This window comes from Pezoporus wallicus, unplaced genomic scaffold (assembly GCF_028554395.1).
Source record: "Pezoporus wallicus isolate ANWC-B61680 ecotype Strahan unplaced genomic scaffold, APGP_CSIRO_Pwel_v1 contig_5690, whole genome shotgun sequence".
Lineage (NCBI taxonomy): Eukaryota > Metazoa > Chordata > Aves > Psittaciformes > Psittacidae > Pezoporus > Pezoporus wallicus.
The window spans coordinates 629674-647017 of record NW_026642407.1 but is presented as its reverse complement, the minus strand read 5'-3'; the positions used below and the strand labels follow the sequence as shown (position 1 = coordinate 647017).

The 17344-nt window shown below is 36.1% G+C and overlaps 2 protein-coding genes across 8 annotated transcripts in view; both read right to left on the bottom strand.

Annotated features, from left to right (window-relative positions):
* Positions 1-2841: 2841 nt before the first annotated feature.
* FABP2 (fatty acid binding protein 2) lies at positions 2842-5757 on the bottom strand. Its single transcript, XM_057429921.1, has 4 exons — positions 5491-5757; positions 4641-4813; positions 3874-3981; positions 2842-2934 (listed from the first exon to the last, which is right to left on the bottom strand). The coding sequence occupies exons 1-4, from the start codon at positions 5588-5590 to the stop codon at positions 2884-2886; spliced, it is 432 nt and encodes a 143-aa protein (XP_057285904.1). The 5' UTR covers positions 5591-5757; the 3' UTR covers positions 2842-2883.
* A 10105-nt stretch (positions 5758-15862) lies between these two features.
* Positions 15863-17344, bottom strand: part of PDE5A (phosphodiesterase 5A) — a 64249-nt gene continuing 62767 nt past the window's right edge. For all 7 annotated transcript variants that reach the window (XM_057429897.1, XM_057429895.1, XM_057429896.1 and 4 more), the window contains one exon: positions 15863-16749. In XM_057429897.1, the coding sequence (XP_057285880.1) occupies positions 16612-16749 (138 nt within the window). In that variant the 3' untranslated portion in view covers positions 15863-16611. The remainder of the gene's footprint in view (positions 16750-17344) is intronic.

Sequence of the window (17344 nt, the reverse complement as noted above, 5' to 3'; positions counted from 1 at the left end):
CCCTTAGTCAGCCAGTACTCAGCATTGGAAGGAGTGCAGTTATTGTGTTCAGAAGAGAGACCAGCAACTTGGGACTGTACCAAGAAACCCTGCTTCCTTAATGCAGCTATTAACCCTCTTTAGCCTCATAGTAAAGGAAAAGGTAGTACTTATTGCAGAATGCAGAGCAGGTGTATCTGATCAGTTTAACTTCTCATAAACATGCACTTAGGGGTAGCTATTTTCCTTAGTAAGTTCTATCATTAGAAATAAGGATGACCTTGAATTATGTAGGACATATCTGGTAAGCACGTCTGTGTTAGGTGAAGTATGTAAGAGATTTTGGGGGGAAAACAATGACAGTACTTCCCCTTTAAGTCTTTATTGCTCATTTGAGCAAAAGGAAATGTGGGTTGTAGGCTTCCCCAAAGCAACTTACTTCCTATTAGGTTGCAGTGTAATGTAATTCTGAAATTACTGCAAAGGGAAAAAAAAGTCTCCTGCTCAAATTTAACTCATTCACATCTACTATAATCTTATCTGTTAGTTTACCATATCTGTACCGCTCTCCTCCATCTCTTTAATGATCTCAGTCTCAAGTACTGGAGACTGAGTCTTTAAAAGATTTTTCCTTATTTTTTTTGAAGTACAGCTGCTGTCCAGGCATGTCTGAAGGATTTGGAGTTGTTACATACTTCTGCTGTATCTTGGTTTTAGTAAATAATTACCAGTTTACTTTTCAGTTTGTAGTCTTGTATGAAGCCCAGAATGAACTAGATTAATCTCTCAAATACTTATCGAACAAAATACCCTACTGATTATGGGAGCCAATCAGTCAAACAGATCTGATAACCTAGATCAAAATAACTATGCATCAGGGTTGGGTGTCGCAGAGGCAAGTGCATTAATAGCAGGCATTGATAAGTATCCTCAGGGAAGGAGGAGAAAATGTATTCAGAAAGTTAATGTAACTTTCATTCCAGCCAGTAAAGCCTCTAATAGAAATAAACTGGCATTCTTCAATTTCCTGAAGCCATTGAAATAATTAATTGCTAATATACTTGTATGCAATTTAGAAGCAGTGATGACATGCAAATAATTACAAAGGTCAAGTTCTGTAACAGCACTTGGATGATTAGGGCTTCTTATAGTTTAGTCTGCTTTTTCAGGGCACACAACTGTCACAGAGTGTACTGCAAGCCGTATTTCTTTGTCCCTCTCCCTCTTAAAGGCATTAGTATCTAAACAAAATCTAAATTATAGGATGTTGTTTTTGTTTGGTGGGGCTTTTTCTAGTTTTTCATACCTTTGCTTTTCAGTTTAACATCTCTCTGTACTTGAAGGACTCTTTAAAATAGTACTCTTCATTGTGATATGTGTCTAAATATACCACTGAAAAGTGATTATGTAAGAAAAAATGTACACGGGAAATGTCATACAGTCAGTATCTGGGAGAGGAAATCCAAGGGTCGTCTGTCTTACTCCTAACTTGAGTACTATTAGCGTCATGAGAGCATTTTTGCAGTAGAGGGAGCTGTGAGACGCTGAAGTCCGGAAAAACACAGGCTGAGAGAGGATTCGGTTACAAAAATAACTGAAGGAAAACACTGATTTCTTTTTTATTCGCTTATGGCCAGCAAAAAAAGTCAAAGAGAGCAGAGAAAACAGGGGAGTAAATTTTGTGAGGTATTTAAAAAACCCACTAAAATCATAATGACAAGTATGGTTGCGTGTGAATCTTAGTTTAGGCCTCGGGGCTGTCCTCAGGCTCGTGTGGTATTGTGACCTTTTGGCAAAAAAACCTTACATGAATCAGCCTTTCAGGGCTTGCTTGTATGCTGAAGGACAAGAGTACCGGCAGCACACAGGTCTGGCTTGCTGATGCATCAGAATTGGTTCAGGACCAGGAGGCAGACTGCCCTTTAGACATGGGGACAGGACTAGCTGACCATTGGGAGGCATCGTTAGAGGGACACAGAAGATGTAACTAGCGCTGATCCTCAAGAACTTTTACTGCAGCCCTGAGGAAACAGTGCAACTCAAGGGGTGCGACGCTGGGTTGAAAATAACACAGACTGGACAGCATGAGCCGAACATGGTGCTTATTTGTCACCTGTAAGGAACACTAGTGTTTGGAGTCAACGTAGTTTGAAATTATTCCTTATCTTGTTAAGATCCTTTCAATATTTTTGTTCATGTCCTAAAAGAAACTTGCTCAGAGCCTGCTAATTCTCTTCCTGACACAGAATTATATGAACCCCTGATAAATGGCAACAACTGAAAATCTCCATGTTTAAAAGCATGGTCATATTTTTTGAAACAAACACAGTGAAATTACTTTCTGTGAGATACCAGAATATCATCACTACATGCTTTATATTATTCCTGTTGATTAGAGGAATGGGATATCATTTAAGACCTCCAAGTGAGCTGTATTATCACATCATATTTTATGTTTATTCCATTTTGTGCTTACAGAGACTTAGGTGCTCTGAGGTTTCTTTCGGGCTTTGCCATCCATATTACATAAAATTTAATACACAGAGAAAACATTTATCCATATAAATAGTATGGTAAGGAAACTAAGTTGTCATTTGAGAACCAATGCAAGAAATTATTTAAGTTCTGCTTACAGAAAATAATTTCTGTGACCTTTTACATTATGGCACTCAGATAGGACTTGGTGTAAACAACATTTTAGCATTGGTATCAAATTATAATTAGATTTTGTTTATTCAAGGCAAAACAATAAACATAAAGAACTAGCCTGTGTTTTCAACAGGGATAAGTAATTGCAGCTTAAGAGGTGCTGTGAGGGGATAAAAGTTAAAAAAAAAAAAAGGCAGAGGATATATAGAAAGATGGTCTTTTTTTTTTTTTCTGATGCTGGTCTGGGTGAAGTTCTTAGGCTCTTTTGAAGATTCTCTTGGCTTCAACTCCTTCATATATGTAAGTCTGTTAAGAAATTAGGAAGGAAAATCAGTGACTGGTATTACAGTTTCTTTCATGGATGCTATTGAGAGATGCGCAGTAGTGATTTAATGAATTGTGACTTGTGGCCGTGAGGGGCCTGCCAGTCTTGTGCAGACTTTGGGGAAAGAACATGAGAAAAGCAGCCTGTTGTCAGTAGTCATAAATTCTCTATGCAAGCATTTGGACTACCACAGGAGATCTTTTGGGGACTTAAGAAAAAACCTGAAGTGTTGAAGTCCTGTGTTCCCAGTACCACTGTTTAACAGGTTTCATCTCTGTGACTGTTCTTGTTAGAAGCACTGAAGGGTTGGACTGTATGTTTTGGTATCTCGTGTCTCACAACCATGATGTTGGTGTTGTGTTTTTTTTATTTTACCCTTTTAAGAAGCTTGTGTCCCTGTAACAGAGGGCATCCTAAAGCATTACAGTTCAGTTCAGCTACAGAGCTGTGAAACATTTCCCTTTTGTCTCAGACTTAGCCCTCTGTGCATCGTCTCCTGCCCCAACACCAAATTTGTTTCAAAAAGGGCACTTATTGGCCATTGATAGCATTACTCTGTAGTAAGCTGATGTGATAAGGCTTCTCAAGGCAGAGACTTCAAAAAGAACATACCTACATAGTCTGTATGTCTGTCTAGCTCGCTGTCTCTCTGTCTGTTTATATATATCTTCTGTATACAGGTTTTATTCACAGCCTTAGAGTGCATTGATAATATACAGGTCACGTGGGTAGAAAAACAGTAGTCACAGGTTGTGTGTTTTATTTTAAGTTGTTAAATTTTGATAGATTAGTTGATTTGAGAATTTTACCTAAAAATATTTTATTTGGCTTGAAGAAAATATTTCCCACTTTCAAAGAAGCTTTTAAGTTTTTTCAGTTATTATATTGTAAAGTTGTATGTAAGTGACCACTTAACTCACCTGAACAAGTTCGTCACCTATGATTTCTCTGTTTGCTTTGAGTACTTTTCCATTATCTTTTCTAGTAAATGTTCCTACAAGTTTGTTTCCTTCCATGTTCCAAGAGCCCTGTAATAGGAAAAAAAAAAAAAACAACCAACCCAACCCTGCAAATGTTTTACTATAGATATGACACTGATTTGATTTAAAAACTGCAGGAATGCTTAAAAGTGAGGAGAGATTAAAACAATGTAATACTGCTTTTTTGGACATTGAGAGAAAGGCTGGAAAAACAAAATTGTAATAAATCCACTAGTTAATTGCATAGTAGTCAAGCAAGATGTTCTTAGTGCCCAGCACTCTTTATTTTAATTAACGGTATCAACAAATTCCATATAAATACTGACTCTGCCCTCTAGCTTCTGGACTTGAGTATTGCAAGTAGTAAAATCGCATTTGCCTGGATTTCATGGGAAAATTGCTACATTTTGCTCTGCTTTTTGGACCCTCTGTGGAACCCTGAGTTTCATGGTACAGTGTTGAATCATTAAGACTATTATTGTGGTTTAAACCCAGCCAGCTACTAGGAAGAAAATTAATTCTATCCCAGCCAAAACCAAGATAAATACCTTGTGGTTTTGTATATAAGCTGTGAGCATTCCTGAACAGTCACACTTTAAAAGTAAAATTTAAATTAAAAACTAGGAGACAAACTATTCATCTTGAAACTGTACTTCATAAAGTTATTGCCATATATAATAAATATAATAATACAGGAAGTATCTTACAGCGAGTTCAGTCCCATCAGCCAAACTGTACTCAAAATCGACTCCCAGTGTGAATTCAATGTCTATGGTACGGAAGTTGCTTGATTCTTTGAGAGTAAATTTTTTCCCATCTTGTTGAAAAGTGATCTTCAAATTATCATGAGCTCCTAACTTTCTTTTCATCATGTTAACACCTAGGAAAATCAATTAACATAAATCAGAAAAAATAAAAGAAACAAAACCCACCACAAAAAACGGAGCATCATCTTTGTCTCTTTTTAGTGACTTCTATGTGGTGAAATGAGTTTATTCCAGCATTCTAACCCAAATTTTCATTCTTCTTCACTTTTTATTGAGGCTGTATTCACCAATACAAACTATCCAACTGGAATGGATTATGTTTATATCCATATATTGCACAGTTTATAAAAACTTAAAGTATCAGGATGTTAAAATTACTCGACTCATGTATTTCTGTAGAACTGAAGAATGATTTCCTTCCTGTGTAATTTTAAAAGTAGTTTCATGTTATCAAATTGATATTCCTGCTATAGAATTCTGCTGAAAGCGTATTCAGATTGTCTGAGCCTTTTACTCAAATGTAGACTTAGAGATTCTTTCCTCTGTTGAAGTGAATCTACTGCAGTTAAGTTGCTTAAGATTAAAATAATATAATTAAAATCAGAACATTTCACAGTTTCCCCCCTCCCCCTTGTGATTTTCTGTAAACAAATGCAGTACACTATGCAAGGGCAGAGCAGCAAGCAGCAAAAGGACAGGCTAGCCAGAAGGTAGTTCATAGAAAGCTTGAATTTGTATTCAGTGATAGTGGTATTATTCTTGTAGAAGGCATTGGAAAAGTAAGACTTACCCATTGCCTCCATGAACTTTTCATAGTTTTCATTTCTTTCTATTTTCCAAGTACCGTTAAATGCCATGTTTCTGCTAGTTGGACTCTTCTGAAATAACATACCTTTGCAAAGAGAATTTATGTACTAGCTTATCTTGACAGCAGTTTACAGGATGATGTGGCTGACTAAAGCTCAATGCACTAATTCTTTTCAAGGAGAAGATTACCTTACTTTAATCAAATTTCCAGTCATGACCGCACTGCTTTGCTGCATCTCCCTTACTGCTCTCAAATCATGACAGCATCTTTATTGCACATCTTAATAAAGAATTGCTAATCTGTGCATTTTATTCATTATATTCGAGTTATAGTGAAAATTATCAGTAAGGTAGAGAAAGGAGCCATACTTTAAGCCAAAACAGGGTGCTAGAAGTTGACCGTGCGTTACAGTTAAATTTTTTTTTTTTTCCAGACCTTTTGGTCTTAAGATGAGATTTGATGCAAGCTGGTGTGTTGTAGTTGTGAATACACATGTTCCAACTACAGCTTTTCCAGTTCAAGAAGACTCTCGCAGCAGTAGTTTGCAGAGGTTATCTTCGATCTGTCAAGGGAACTCCTTTGATGAGTGTTCCAGCTGCTGTTGTTTGACTTCCTCAAACCTGTGGTCTTCCATCTTAGAAGTGCCTTTTTTAGTTCAGTGCTAGGAAGAAGCAGCACCTGCCACTTTTCCTGTGCTTTCTACCTCTTCTTGCAAGGTAAAGAAGCCTACCAGATGGAAGGTGTTCAGGTGGTTTACTGTTAGTGGTGGTGAGGGAAGAATCTCACAATATCTATTTAAGAACACCAGTTAGGCCTTATTATGTAGTTTTTACATGCTTTTTTACATGTTTTTTTACAGTTTCTTCACACAGTTTCATGTGTTTTTTATCGCCTTGACTTACATGACAGTTATAAAATTTGCAAAGAAGAAGGCATAGTTTTACTAGAGAAAAATACTGGCTCTATATAAATATTAGAATTCCAGAACTAACTTTTTTTCGTGAAGGACAAAATTGAAATACTGCATCTCACTGTGAACTGAAGCCTTGTCTGGTATAGGCAAGGCATTTCAAGATATTTGACTTAGGGAAATATATGCATGCTAGCCCCTGGAACTGGGTAAAAATTAGCTAACTCTAAAATGCATAGTTGTGTTAGCGTGGTGATAAATCCAAACTCAGTGTCTCAAAAAGTGTCAGAGCCCATGCCCAGTGCTCTACTAATCACAGATGCCTATCGTACCTTTCAGGCAGCTCAGAAAATGGGCGAAATGAGTTTCTGTTAGAGTCAGATTACCTCTTTTTATTGCACTGGGGTGTTTCTTGACCCTTGTAGTTATCATTGTCAATTTATATTATTTATTTGGTATATATACATAAACAAAAATAGCCAATGTCTGGTTATAGTTTATCCAATTTATTGTTGAGTAATAAAGTTATTAACTCTCTTTACAATCTTTGCAGAAGGGCTCTTTCTGACAGTAAGTCAGTGTAGTGCAGTGCAACTTTTGAACCACTTCTCTTGTATCCAGTAGAAAATTGAAATTCACATTATTTTAGGTATATATAAAGTCTAACAAATAGGAAATTACCTTTATTTTGAGCATTTCAAGAAAGCTTGTCTACTTTTCCAGTGGGTTCTGCATTCTCTCCAAGAACCTGCCAATTCATTTCATTTAAGAAATGCTAAGTTATCTGAAGTAGTGTTTCTATATTTAAACAAAACTAATGTTAGTGATTGCTTTCCTCATTTGAATCCAGTCTGTCTTCTTAACCTTTGAGAAAGTAACTCAGAGTAGTGACATTCTGCAGGTTAAGAATGAATTTCTGCATCAAACTTATGTCAGCAGTTTTTCTGAACCTTAAAATACGGGGAGGGTCTTCCGGAGCAAGTCCTCAACTAAGAGGAAGATCTCTTAGATGTATTTTTTTTTTCTAGTCAGTTATCTCACAACTTGCCTTTCCCCCCTTGTGATTCTAATCTTCCTCAGAAGTCAGGCTTACCAAACTTTTTTACTTCAAACAGTTTTATCACGTGAGCAGCAAGTAGCTGGGTCCTGAATTTCATGTCAAAACTTGTTGCTCCATTTCTCTCCCATTTTTCCTTTCTGTAACATATCTTTTCATTGGGCATGAATCCTTAGGATCCTGTTCAGATCAGCCCCACAGATCTGTCAGTTAAGTAGGAATCTCCACAGGTGATCAATATTTATGAGCTTCATGGTGTCTGTATGTTGGTGTAGCACTGACAGGTCTGTTGGAATGTCAGTGCTAGAACAAGCAGCCATCTTTTTAATCTCTCACAATTTACATGAGTTACTTAGGACTATTAGCACACTAACATTTGAGTTCAGTTGTCTTACCAAAATCATATGATACACAGTTTAATCAGAATTCTTTCGAGTTCCTTTAAAAGCTGGGTTTCCTTCTAAAATTATAATTTATATTGTATTTACAGTATTTTTTGTTTAATGTTGGAATATTCCACAATCTTTTTCCTTCTTCTATGTCATCCTTGTGTGGTTTTCAAGACTACAGTTTTGGCTTAGATGGTGCATTGAAAAACCTGGGGTTTAGTGTTTCTGGTTGCATGTAAGTCATAAAAGCTAAGGGTGTGTATTCTTGGCTTTGTGGCTTTCTTTATCGTGTAAGCTTCAGAACACTGAAAACAGACAAACTTTTTAACTTTGAAGTTTGATCTTTAAATGAGGTGGATAGAAATAAATAATTAACTTATATGGTCATGCCAATCTGATCATGCCAGTCTGTGGTAATCATGCCAACCTGTATCATGATGGTAATGGACAATGAGGGTCCAAAGATCAGGGTGACAAAAATGCTTTTGTAGTGTGTTACATTCATCTATCCCATTTATTTTGTGATTTGTCTTCAAGTTGTTCTGCCTAAAATTAACCAGGACAGTAGATCTCGGCCAAAACTCAGCTTTACCATGGAGTGGTTAAGGCCTGGTGCCAGCATAAACATAATATGCTTATGTAAATATTATTATATATAATATTGTATATTAAAAAGAGATGAATCCCTGTCAAAATCATGCAGATTAACTGTTTTCTGTCTGGTAGCTGTGAAGTGATTTGTCTATATGCATGTGTTTTACTGCATGATTCTTCTGTATGTCTTGGGATGGATTGTGAAAATGGTTGGGCACTTAAATCATTCAAGTTCTCAGGATCCCTTATTGTGAAGTTTTACTAAGCATTTAAACCACAATACTTGATATGGTAAATAGGTAATTCTGTTTAAAAAGTAGTTGGCCAGTAAAGCCAACTTTAGCATAACGATGGGTGGCCTAGCAGCAAGGAGGTCAATGGAACTAAAGCCATCTCTTGGGTGAATAATTTCAAAGTAGGTATTTTAATTGGATGTTGTGTTGCTGCAGGATTAGATCATACTTGAGCTAGATTTTGTCCTACCCCAGCTGCCTGTTTGCCAAGTTTATGGTTTCATTTTCAATCAAGGAGAATCTCCTAGATGCTGTTGATAATGCAGTGTGCTCAACATGAAGATTCAACATTTGAAGATTATTTAGAAATGTGAGTATACATCCATTTCTCTGATTAGTTAGTAGTGGGCTGTGAATCTTAAAACTTAATTGTCAGTATACACTCCTGTGTAATGGCTCTGATCCATAAAGTGCTGCATGTTTTTGAGAGTTGATTATTGAACAGAACTGAAGTGCATGAGCTAGTAAACGCCAGGTTAGAATATCTAGAAGCAAAATACAGGTTTTTTTTTTTTAAGCAGTTACAACTCTGGTATTTACCTCATCCATTACTGTGTGCTAAAGTGAATCCTAGGATTACTTGGAATAGTAGAAGCTAACCTAGTTTTAATGAAAATAGGGTGACAGTGGAGAACTGCCAATAAAGACAAGCGTGCTTTCCCAGTAAAAGTTATATTGATCTCTAAGTATTAGTGCCATTTGTCGCTTGTCACATAGAGACTGGTATGTTGGTTGACCTGTGTGCTTTGTGTCAGGTTTATCTAAGGTATTAAAATGTATATTTTCTAGGCAAATAATAGCAGGCACATTTAGGGAAGTAGTTTCTTTTAGTTCAGAATATGGAATGTGATCAAAGTGTAGGACTGAGTTATAGTCCAATGAACTAATGATGTACAGTAAGTAAAGTCTTCATCAGTCTTTTCGGTTTCTCCAAAATTTGAACTGGACCTGTAGTTCATTTCACCACAGCTATTTGCTAATTATACACTTTTGCTCTTGATTATCATATAGCTCCAAACTCCACCAAATATTATTGTGATTATCTGGATTACTGACTTGAATCTTATCTCACGTGTAAAATAGTAAGCTTCAGAGTTATTTTGAGCTCAGCATCATAGAAAGAGAGCACCCTATATGGCTTAGATATTTAAATATTTATATATCCAAAAGGAAAATACGTCTTCAAAACAAAACATTCGTTTAATATCTCATATAAAAGCAGAATGGACACCCAGATCTTGTCTCTATTTCCAGCTGAGAAAGAGACTTTGTATGTGCCCTTGATCAATTTGATCCCTCTACTTACCTGTAAAATAAATTTCCCTGCCTTTAAAAAGCCATATATATCATAATGTGCCAGTGATTTGGTTAACTACTACAAAAGTTTTGTGAACTAATGCCTATATATGAATGCATCATGTGTAAATTAGTGATATGATTTAACCATGGATTTTAATACTAGTTTTTGTTAAAGATCTTTGATGATAAACATCATTAAAGTGTAAATGTATTTATCAGTGATTATGCACCACTGGGTGGGCAGTAGCAGGATATCGCTTAAACTGATCATCCTCATATTTCAGCAGGAAAGAGGATTTTATCTTTACTTGATAGTACAGATTCAGAACAGAAAATAATGCAGCTATTTAGAGAACAGTTCAGTCTTTCAGGAAGTGTGAAAATAAATTTGTCTTAAATAAAATAAAAGCTTTGAAATAATGGGGGGGAAAACATGCCACCAGGCATTTCAAGAAATTATGGATTGTAAATATCGAAGTGAAAATTTACTATGTTTATAACATGGTACGTTTCAACTTAAATTGGAATTCTAAAGTTCTGCATATGGCTAAGAAATGCCACTCTCCACTGAAGGGCTCAAAATCTCAATGGCTGTCAGATTCCATAACTTTAGATCCTAAAGCTAACTACTGTAACAACTCACACTTTTGAATTATTTCTGGAGAATCTTAAAGGGTGAGATTTCACAGGAATGTGAAATGTATGTCAGCAGTAGCTGTCACCACTGTTACTAAAAATATGGCTGGAGGAATGAGTTATTGTCTTTTCCATTTGTTAAAAAGGTATCATAGTTGTGCAGGATGTGAAGGACCAAGTATAATACTCTTTTTCACCTTTTCAATAACAATGCCCTCTTTTAAGGTTATATTCTTTTCTGGGTTGCGTAAGAAAGGTACTAGTACTCCCGTTGAAAACTGCACCATTTCTCAGAAATTAATTCAAACATTCAGCAAGACTAAGTAGGAGCATGACTAGGTTGGTGAGTGGGCTGGAAAGATTGTAGTCCCAACAGCAAACGATTACCTGATCAATGTAGATATACGCAGACAGTTGTTCAATTGCACTCATAAACTGCAGTTGGTTCAAGCAAGCAGTGCTTGTGTTTTGTGCCGAACTAAATCTGCCCTTCATAACTTTTTGAATGAAGCTGTTGTTTGTCAGGGATGTACATACTTTCTGGTTTTGCCTACAGCTAAAAAAGCCAGAAGTGTTGGTGTGGAGAACCTAATAGACAAAGAAAAGAAATTGCCTGGAAATCCATTGGTCTAGAATTACTTCTAGGATCAGCAGCTCACAAAGGATGAGGCTTTTGTTGTCAAAAATAGTTTTGTCACACTTTTGCTTAAAGGCATGGGGTTGACTATTTCCATCTCTCTGATGTGCTACTCCAGGGATACTTGATACTTGGGGTAAGAGGATGGATCTGTGTAACAGTTGTATTTGCTAGTTCTACTTATCCAATAAATAAACTGGTTTCTGACAGCTAGTAAGTGTAGTTGCAGTGCTCTCTGGTGGTTAGAAGCAGTGAATTATTTTTTGATGTTTTTAAATGAGAAGTACTGTACCACTGGCTCACTTACTTAAGTAGTACTTAGGCTATAAGTATCTTGATATTAATAGTAAAGTTTTTCTCTTCTGGATTTCTAGGACTGACAGAAGTTATTGTAAAATACACATTTACACAAGCAATTATTTGAATCAGGAAGCAATGTTTTGTTGAAAATACAGCCTCAATACTATTACTTAACAAACAGTAAAATTTGACATTGTCCTTTTTATTTTAAAAAGCATGAAAACAGTACAAAGACAAGAATGAGGAAATAAGTAATAAGCAGCAGTTTGACCTTAGAGAATAACCTGACTATATTCTTTCAGCTGTACAGTAAGTACTAATGATTCTCTTATGTAATTAGTTTTACTAAGCAGTCATAGGACAGAAGCAAGCAAGACCTTGTAACATTCAGAAGACTTTAATACTGCTTAAAGGCAAAGCATAATATGCAGAGTAATCCCCTTAACCTAGTACAAAAAATACTGTGCCCGGAAACAATGTATTTGTTCAAATATTTTTAAAAAGTAAAAGCATACAAATAGACAAACTCAGTGGCTAGGGACTGTGATTTAGATTTTTATTAAACTATAATAGAAATATATATTAAAACTATTTACAGTGCATTTCACACTACATACTTTGAGACATACGCAGATGTCTGCCATGTGAATAAATAGAGGGCTCAAATTCTAACTTCAGTTACATCTGTAAGGTACCTCAGGCCTCAGCAGGAATAGCTGAATACAGCAAAGAACAGGTGAGGCAGATGTTACCAAGGGTAAGAGTTTGGTCCCTCTTTATAGGTAAAAAAAAGGCGGATTTGACTCATTCCATCGCTTTGTATACAGCTCAGTCAAACTCCCACAGACCTAAATAGGAATCATCTAATTGACTTCAAATGGGCATTTGAGCATGCCTTAGGTGGCATGACAAGCTCATGCTGTGAAAGTTAGTGGAAATATTATTTATTATATTATAGCAAAATATTATAGCGAAAATATTATATAGCATTGTCAAAATGTGGAAAATAAACTTTCCTATGAAATGTCGATTCATCTAGGAATTATAAAGATCAGATATCTTGCTGTCACAATTTGCTGCATTTAGCAGGTGTCACTGATTACCAGGCCAGATCCTGTAATGTTTCTTGTTCTGTGAAAATCCAAACCAAAAAATCCAGTCCTCGTCATTTGTCATACTCTGGCCAAACTGATTTTGTTACTCAAGCTCCAATGTTCATGCTTATCTCCACAGCAGCCTTCCAGTATCTCAAGGGGGCCTACAAAGATGCCAGAGAGGCAGTCTTCATCAGGGACTGTAGCAGTAGGGCAAGGGGGAATGGGGAAGCAGTAGGGCAAGGGGGAAACTGAAACAGGGGAAGTTCAGGTTAGATACAAGGAAGAAGTTCTCTACTGTGAGGGTGGTGAGGTACTGGCACGGGTTGCCCAAAGAAGTTGTGAATGCTCCATCCGTGGCAGTGTTCAAGGCCAGGTTGGACAGAGCCATGGGCGCCATGGTCTAGTGTGAGATGTCCCTGGGGCACCAATCAGATGACTTAAGCAAAATCTCCTAATTTTAAGGGGCTAGGGATGACTCTTCGTAATCCTTCTGCATAATGGTTTGGAAATTCAGTTACCTACTAATTTTGAGAAATCTTATGTAGAAGTCAGACAGTGTTCTGATTTAGTCTGTGCCATTGCCAGCTAAAGTGCATTGAACTGGAGTTCAGAAGTTTATCTCCACATGCACACAGTTGCTGGAGGGTGATGCATAAAATGAGGCTTCAGTCCTCTCTTCTAAAGAGAGATCAGCTGGTCATCAATGAAAGAGCATTCACTTTTATCACTAGCCCACTTGTATTCTGTGAAGATAGGGGAGTAATCTGCTCTTAACTTTAAAGTGCTACAATGAAAAATCAATACCAACTCCAAAATCAACATTATGTTATGTTACCCCTCCATTCTTTTATTGTGTGAGATAATACAAAACCTAGACGTTCTACAGCCAATATTGGATTGGATTGCTGGAAAAGAGGTACTACAACAGCTTAAGAGACTCGCTGTTAATTTTATTTAGAAGAGGTAGGGTTATTTTGTGTATGTTAATACATATGACAAGTAATTTTTTCAAAAGGGGAAACAAAGCACAGAGCAAAGTGTACTTTAAGCATTAAACTGTGCTGTGGAGTGACTTTTAAAGAAAATATGTCCACATCTGAGAACAAATAGGCTACTGACTTAGAAGTCTTCATTGAGACAAGTATTACAAATTAATGGAACAAATCCTGTACCCGAAGACTTAAATATCACAGTGGCTCTAATGGACTTAAAACTGAACTGACAAACTGATAAACTCCATTGCAGCTTGTTTCTTGTATGATCCACACTGATTACTTTAGGTCGACAATGTAAGTTGGGGAGAATATGTTTGAGGCCTGACAAAAAAAAATTAAAACTCATAATGAAATTAATGGCAGCTGTATGGCTGTAATCCATGAGCTACATTTGAAAATGTTGAATTCTGAAGGCAATTAATTCCAGGCAGAAAACAACCTGGCTTTTCTTTTTTTTTTTTCTTGTCACTTACCTACATTATGAAAGGACTGATTGGTTTCTGAAAGCAGTTCACACAAAGCTAACACGAAACCAGCATACTCTGCCTTCAGGCAGAGTAAGACGCTAGATGAAGAATATGATCACTGAAATTTTGTTAAGTACAGCAGCCTATGCTTTTAAGGTTCTCAAAACAACAGTTTAAAGGGTTTGGTTTTGTAAAAATATATACAGGTCTTATGAAATTTAAATGGTTCATTTACTAGGAACCACATTTCTATGTATGTTCCAGTCTTTGTAGCGGAAGAGATTCTGTGGGATAAATGTGTACAGATATGTAATTAGATATATGCACATAATGTAGACCTGTTAATTTTATGTGAACCTTTGAAAAAATGCAATATCATGTCCTTTTTTTTCAAGTCACAGGTATGAGCCCAGCACTCCTTTGTAATAGCTATAAATTTACATTATACTAAAGGTTTGCTGAACACACAATATAGCAAAGAAATGCTGGGATCTTAATGGAAATGACATGTCACTATACTGTAGTATCACTGTAGCTGATTTGCCATGCTGTCACTATGAATTACTAGTCTCAACTGTACTAGCTAGAATGCACATTTATATACATACACTTAGTCATATTTATATTAAATATGTATCTCATCAGTTACCATAATAATTACATTTCAGGATGTAATTACATTTCAGTATCTCAAGCATTCAAGGAAAAGAATATACAAGGACTATGCAAATCCTGAAACAAAGTTTCCTGTTTATCAAGAAGAACCAAAAAACTTCTTTCTGGAGAGTGTGTTGGGAGGGCAGGCTGCTGTCATGTTTCTCAAAAGCTGTGACATACTACATACATACATTGTACTGTGTGTGCATATAAACACACATATGGAGCACTGCATAACAGTAGCCCTGGAAGTCTATTACTGTTTAATACCTTTTTTTTTTTTTAAATCTGAAAAATAATGAGAAATATTCTGTAGAATTTTTTTTTCAAATTCAGTTGCAATAATATTGCATAATATAATAGTAATTACAATATTGGTAGTCATTAAGGAAGTTTGACATAGGATTTAATCAGTGACAAAAAACTTAGGTTGGCAGAAATGCTGCAGACTATCAGAATACTTTGTACCTTGGGGTTGGTCTAATGTGTATATTATCTTGAATTGTCTCTCAATTTATTAGTCATCTTCATTTAAATAAAATACCAATGTTACCTTTTCCACTAATGCAAGTCAATAGATTTCCTACCTTTCGGAACATTAGTGGCTCAAATAAAAATGGCAAATCCCTGTAACATTCTTGGCTGGTTTATGCTTTCAGTATTCTTTTTATCCTATTACTTTAAGGTATTGTGACTAATCATTGTTAACATTAACTAATGATAAAAATGATTTTTAAAATATGTTAACATAAAACTTAGAGTGGTCATAGCCATTTCATAAAGCACTGGCCTCAAGAATTAGTCATTGATAGTCACCAGAAGTGTCACCATTTCTGCATCATTCTGATTTATCTCTTTCATCTTTGCTCTTGCAGTTATATTCTCTTCTATTATTCCTGCCTATGATTCAGTCTGTTAAGATGATGTTAAATTCAACTTCCAAAGGAAGTTAAAACCAGCATATAAAAATGACCTTGTTTAGTTTCCATTTCTCTGTGTGCTTCTTGCAGCTTTCTATGACAGCTGTCAGTTATCTTGTGACATTTCATTGACCTTCAAGTAATTTTCATTATTCATGGATATTTATGACACTCCTACCACAAAATTCCTAAGCCCCCCATTGCTTAGTAATTCACAGGTTTGGGTTTGGTTTTTTATATTTCTCTAAATGCAAGACATTTCCTAAGATATTTCTCTAGTCTGAATAAAACCTACTGGGTGCACAGATTCTGGGACTTTTTTCACTCTAAAGCCCACTTTCGTCTCCTGAAAGAGGTGAGTATAGTATATACTGGATTAGGCTCCCTAGAGGTAGTCCCAGTCCTTCCTCTGAACCTCTGGGAAGAGAAAAGGCAAGACTGCTCATTACTTTTAAAATGTAATGCAACAAGACTAGAAGAGGAAAAAATATGTGAAATGCAGCAGTCTTTAAGATACTGGCCACAACATGATCACTAAACAACTATATACATCTGTAAAGTAATAGGCTCCTGGGGACAGTCAAGTAACTGCATTTGTACATTCTCACAGAATAAGGTAGCAAAAAATACCCTTGCAGACATTTTTCCATCTCCGTCAGATGTAATAAAAGAAACACATTCTTTATATAACCTTGGCACATACATGGTCATGCTATATCTTGAAATGTGGAAAAAATAACACAGCAGTGGAAAAACATAAGCCAGATTCATACAGTGTTTAGCAAAATGCAGAACTCCCCTATTACTATGTTTTCTATGTGAACTCAAACTCGTGGTTGTTAAATCAGCATCTCAGTTCCGTTTGGCTTGATTGCTTTCTCCATTGATCAGATTCTTCTCTTGTTGTTCAGCTAAGGATTGCCATTTCTGCCTATTTTTTCTACAGCCATCCAGTAAAGGGTAGCAGGCCTCTGACAAATGCGTTAGGGCCTGAAATAAATCAAGAATATGTAAAATGTATTAAATTTAACAACAAAGTAAGTGTTCTTAAAGATTACCATGAGAGACCAGAATGAATTAAATATGAGGTATATATTTAATTGAAAACTAACATGTATTTTAAACTTCAAGGAAGACTTCCTGCTGCATATCAAACATGAACAAAATTACCTGGCAGTAGTGCAGATTAGACTGAGGTATGGAAAGAGTGTTTGAGCCCACTGATTCTGTAGTTACTATGACCAACGGCAAAGTACACAGAGAAGAAACCTGGCCCCTCTGCTGGTCACTATACAAAATGTAACATCAGTCAGAATCTCACATGCAATTCAGGTCTTGCTGAAATAACTTGAGGTAGCAATGTCTAGTTCTCCTGTTACTTTATATACAGACCCTACTGAGTTCCCAGCTTGTATAAATCTCCATAGATCCTTCTGGTTTTATAGGCTGCTGCATTAGTTCCAGTAGACCTAATTGAGTTATTGTTCATTTACACTATAAGAATAGGGCTGACATCTCTGTAGTTTTCCTATTTTATTTATCTGTATATATCTAAGCAGCATTTAGAAGTGCTAAATGGTATTTT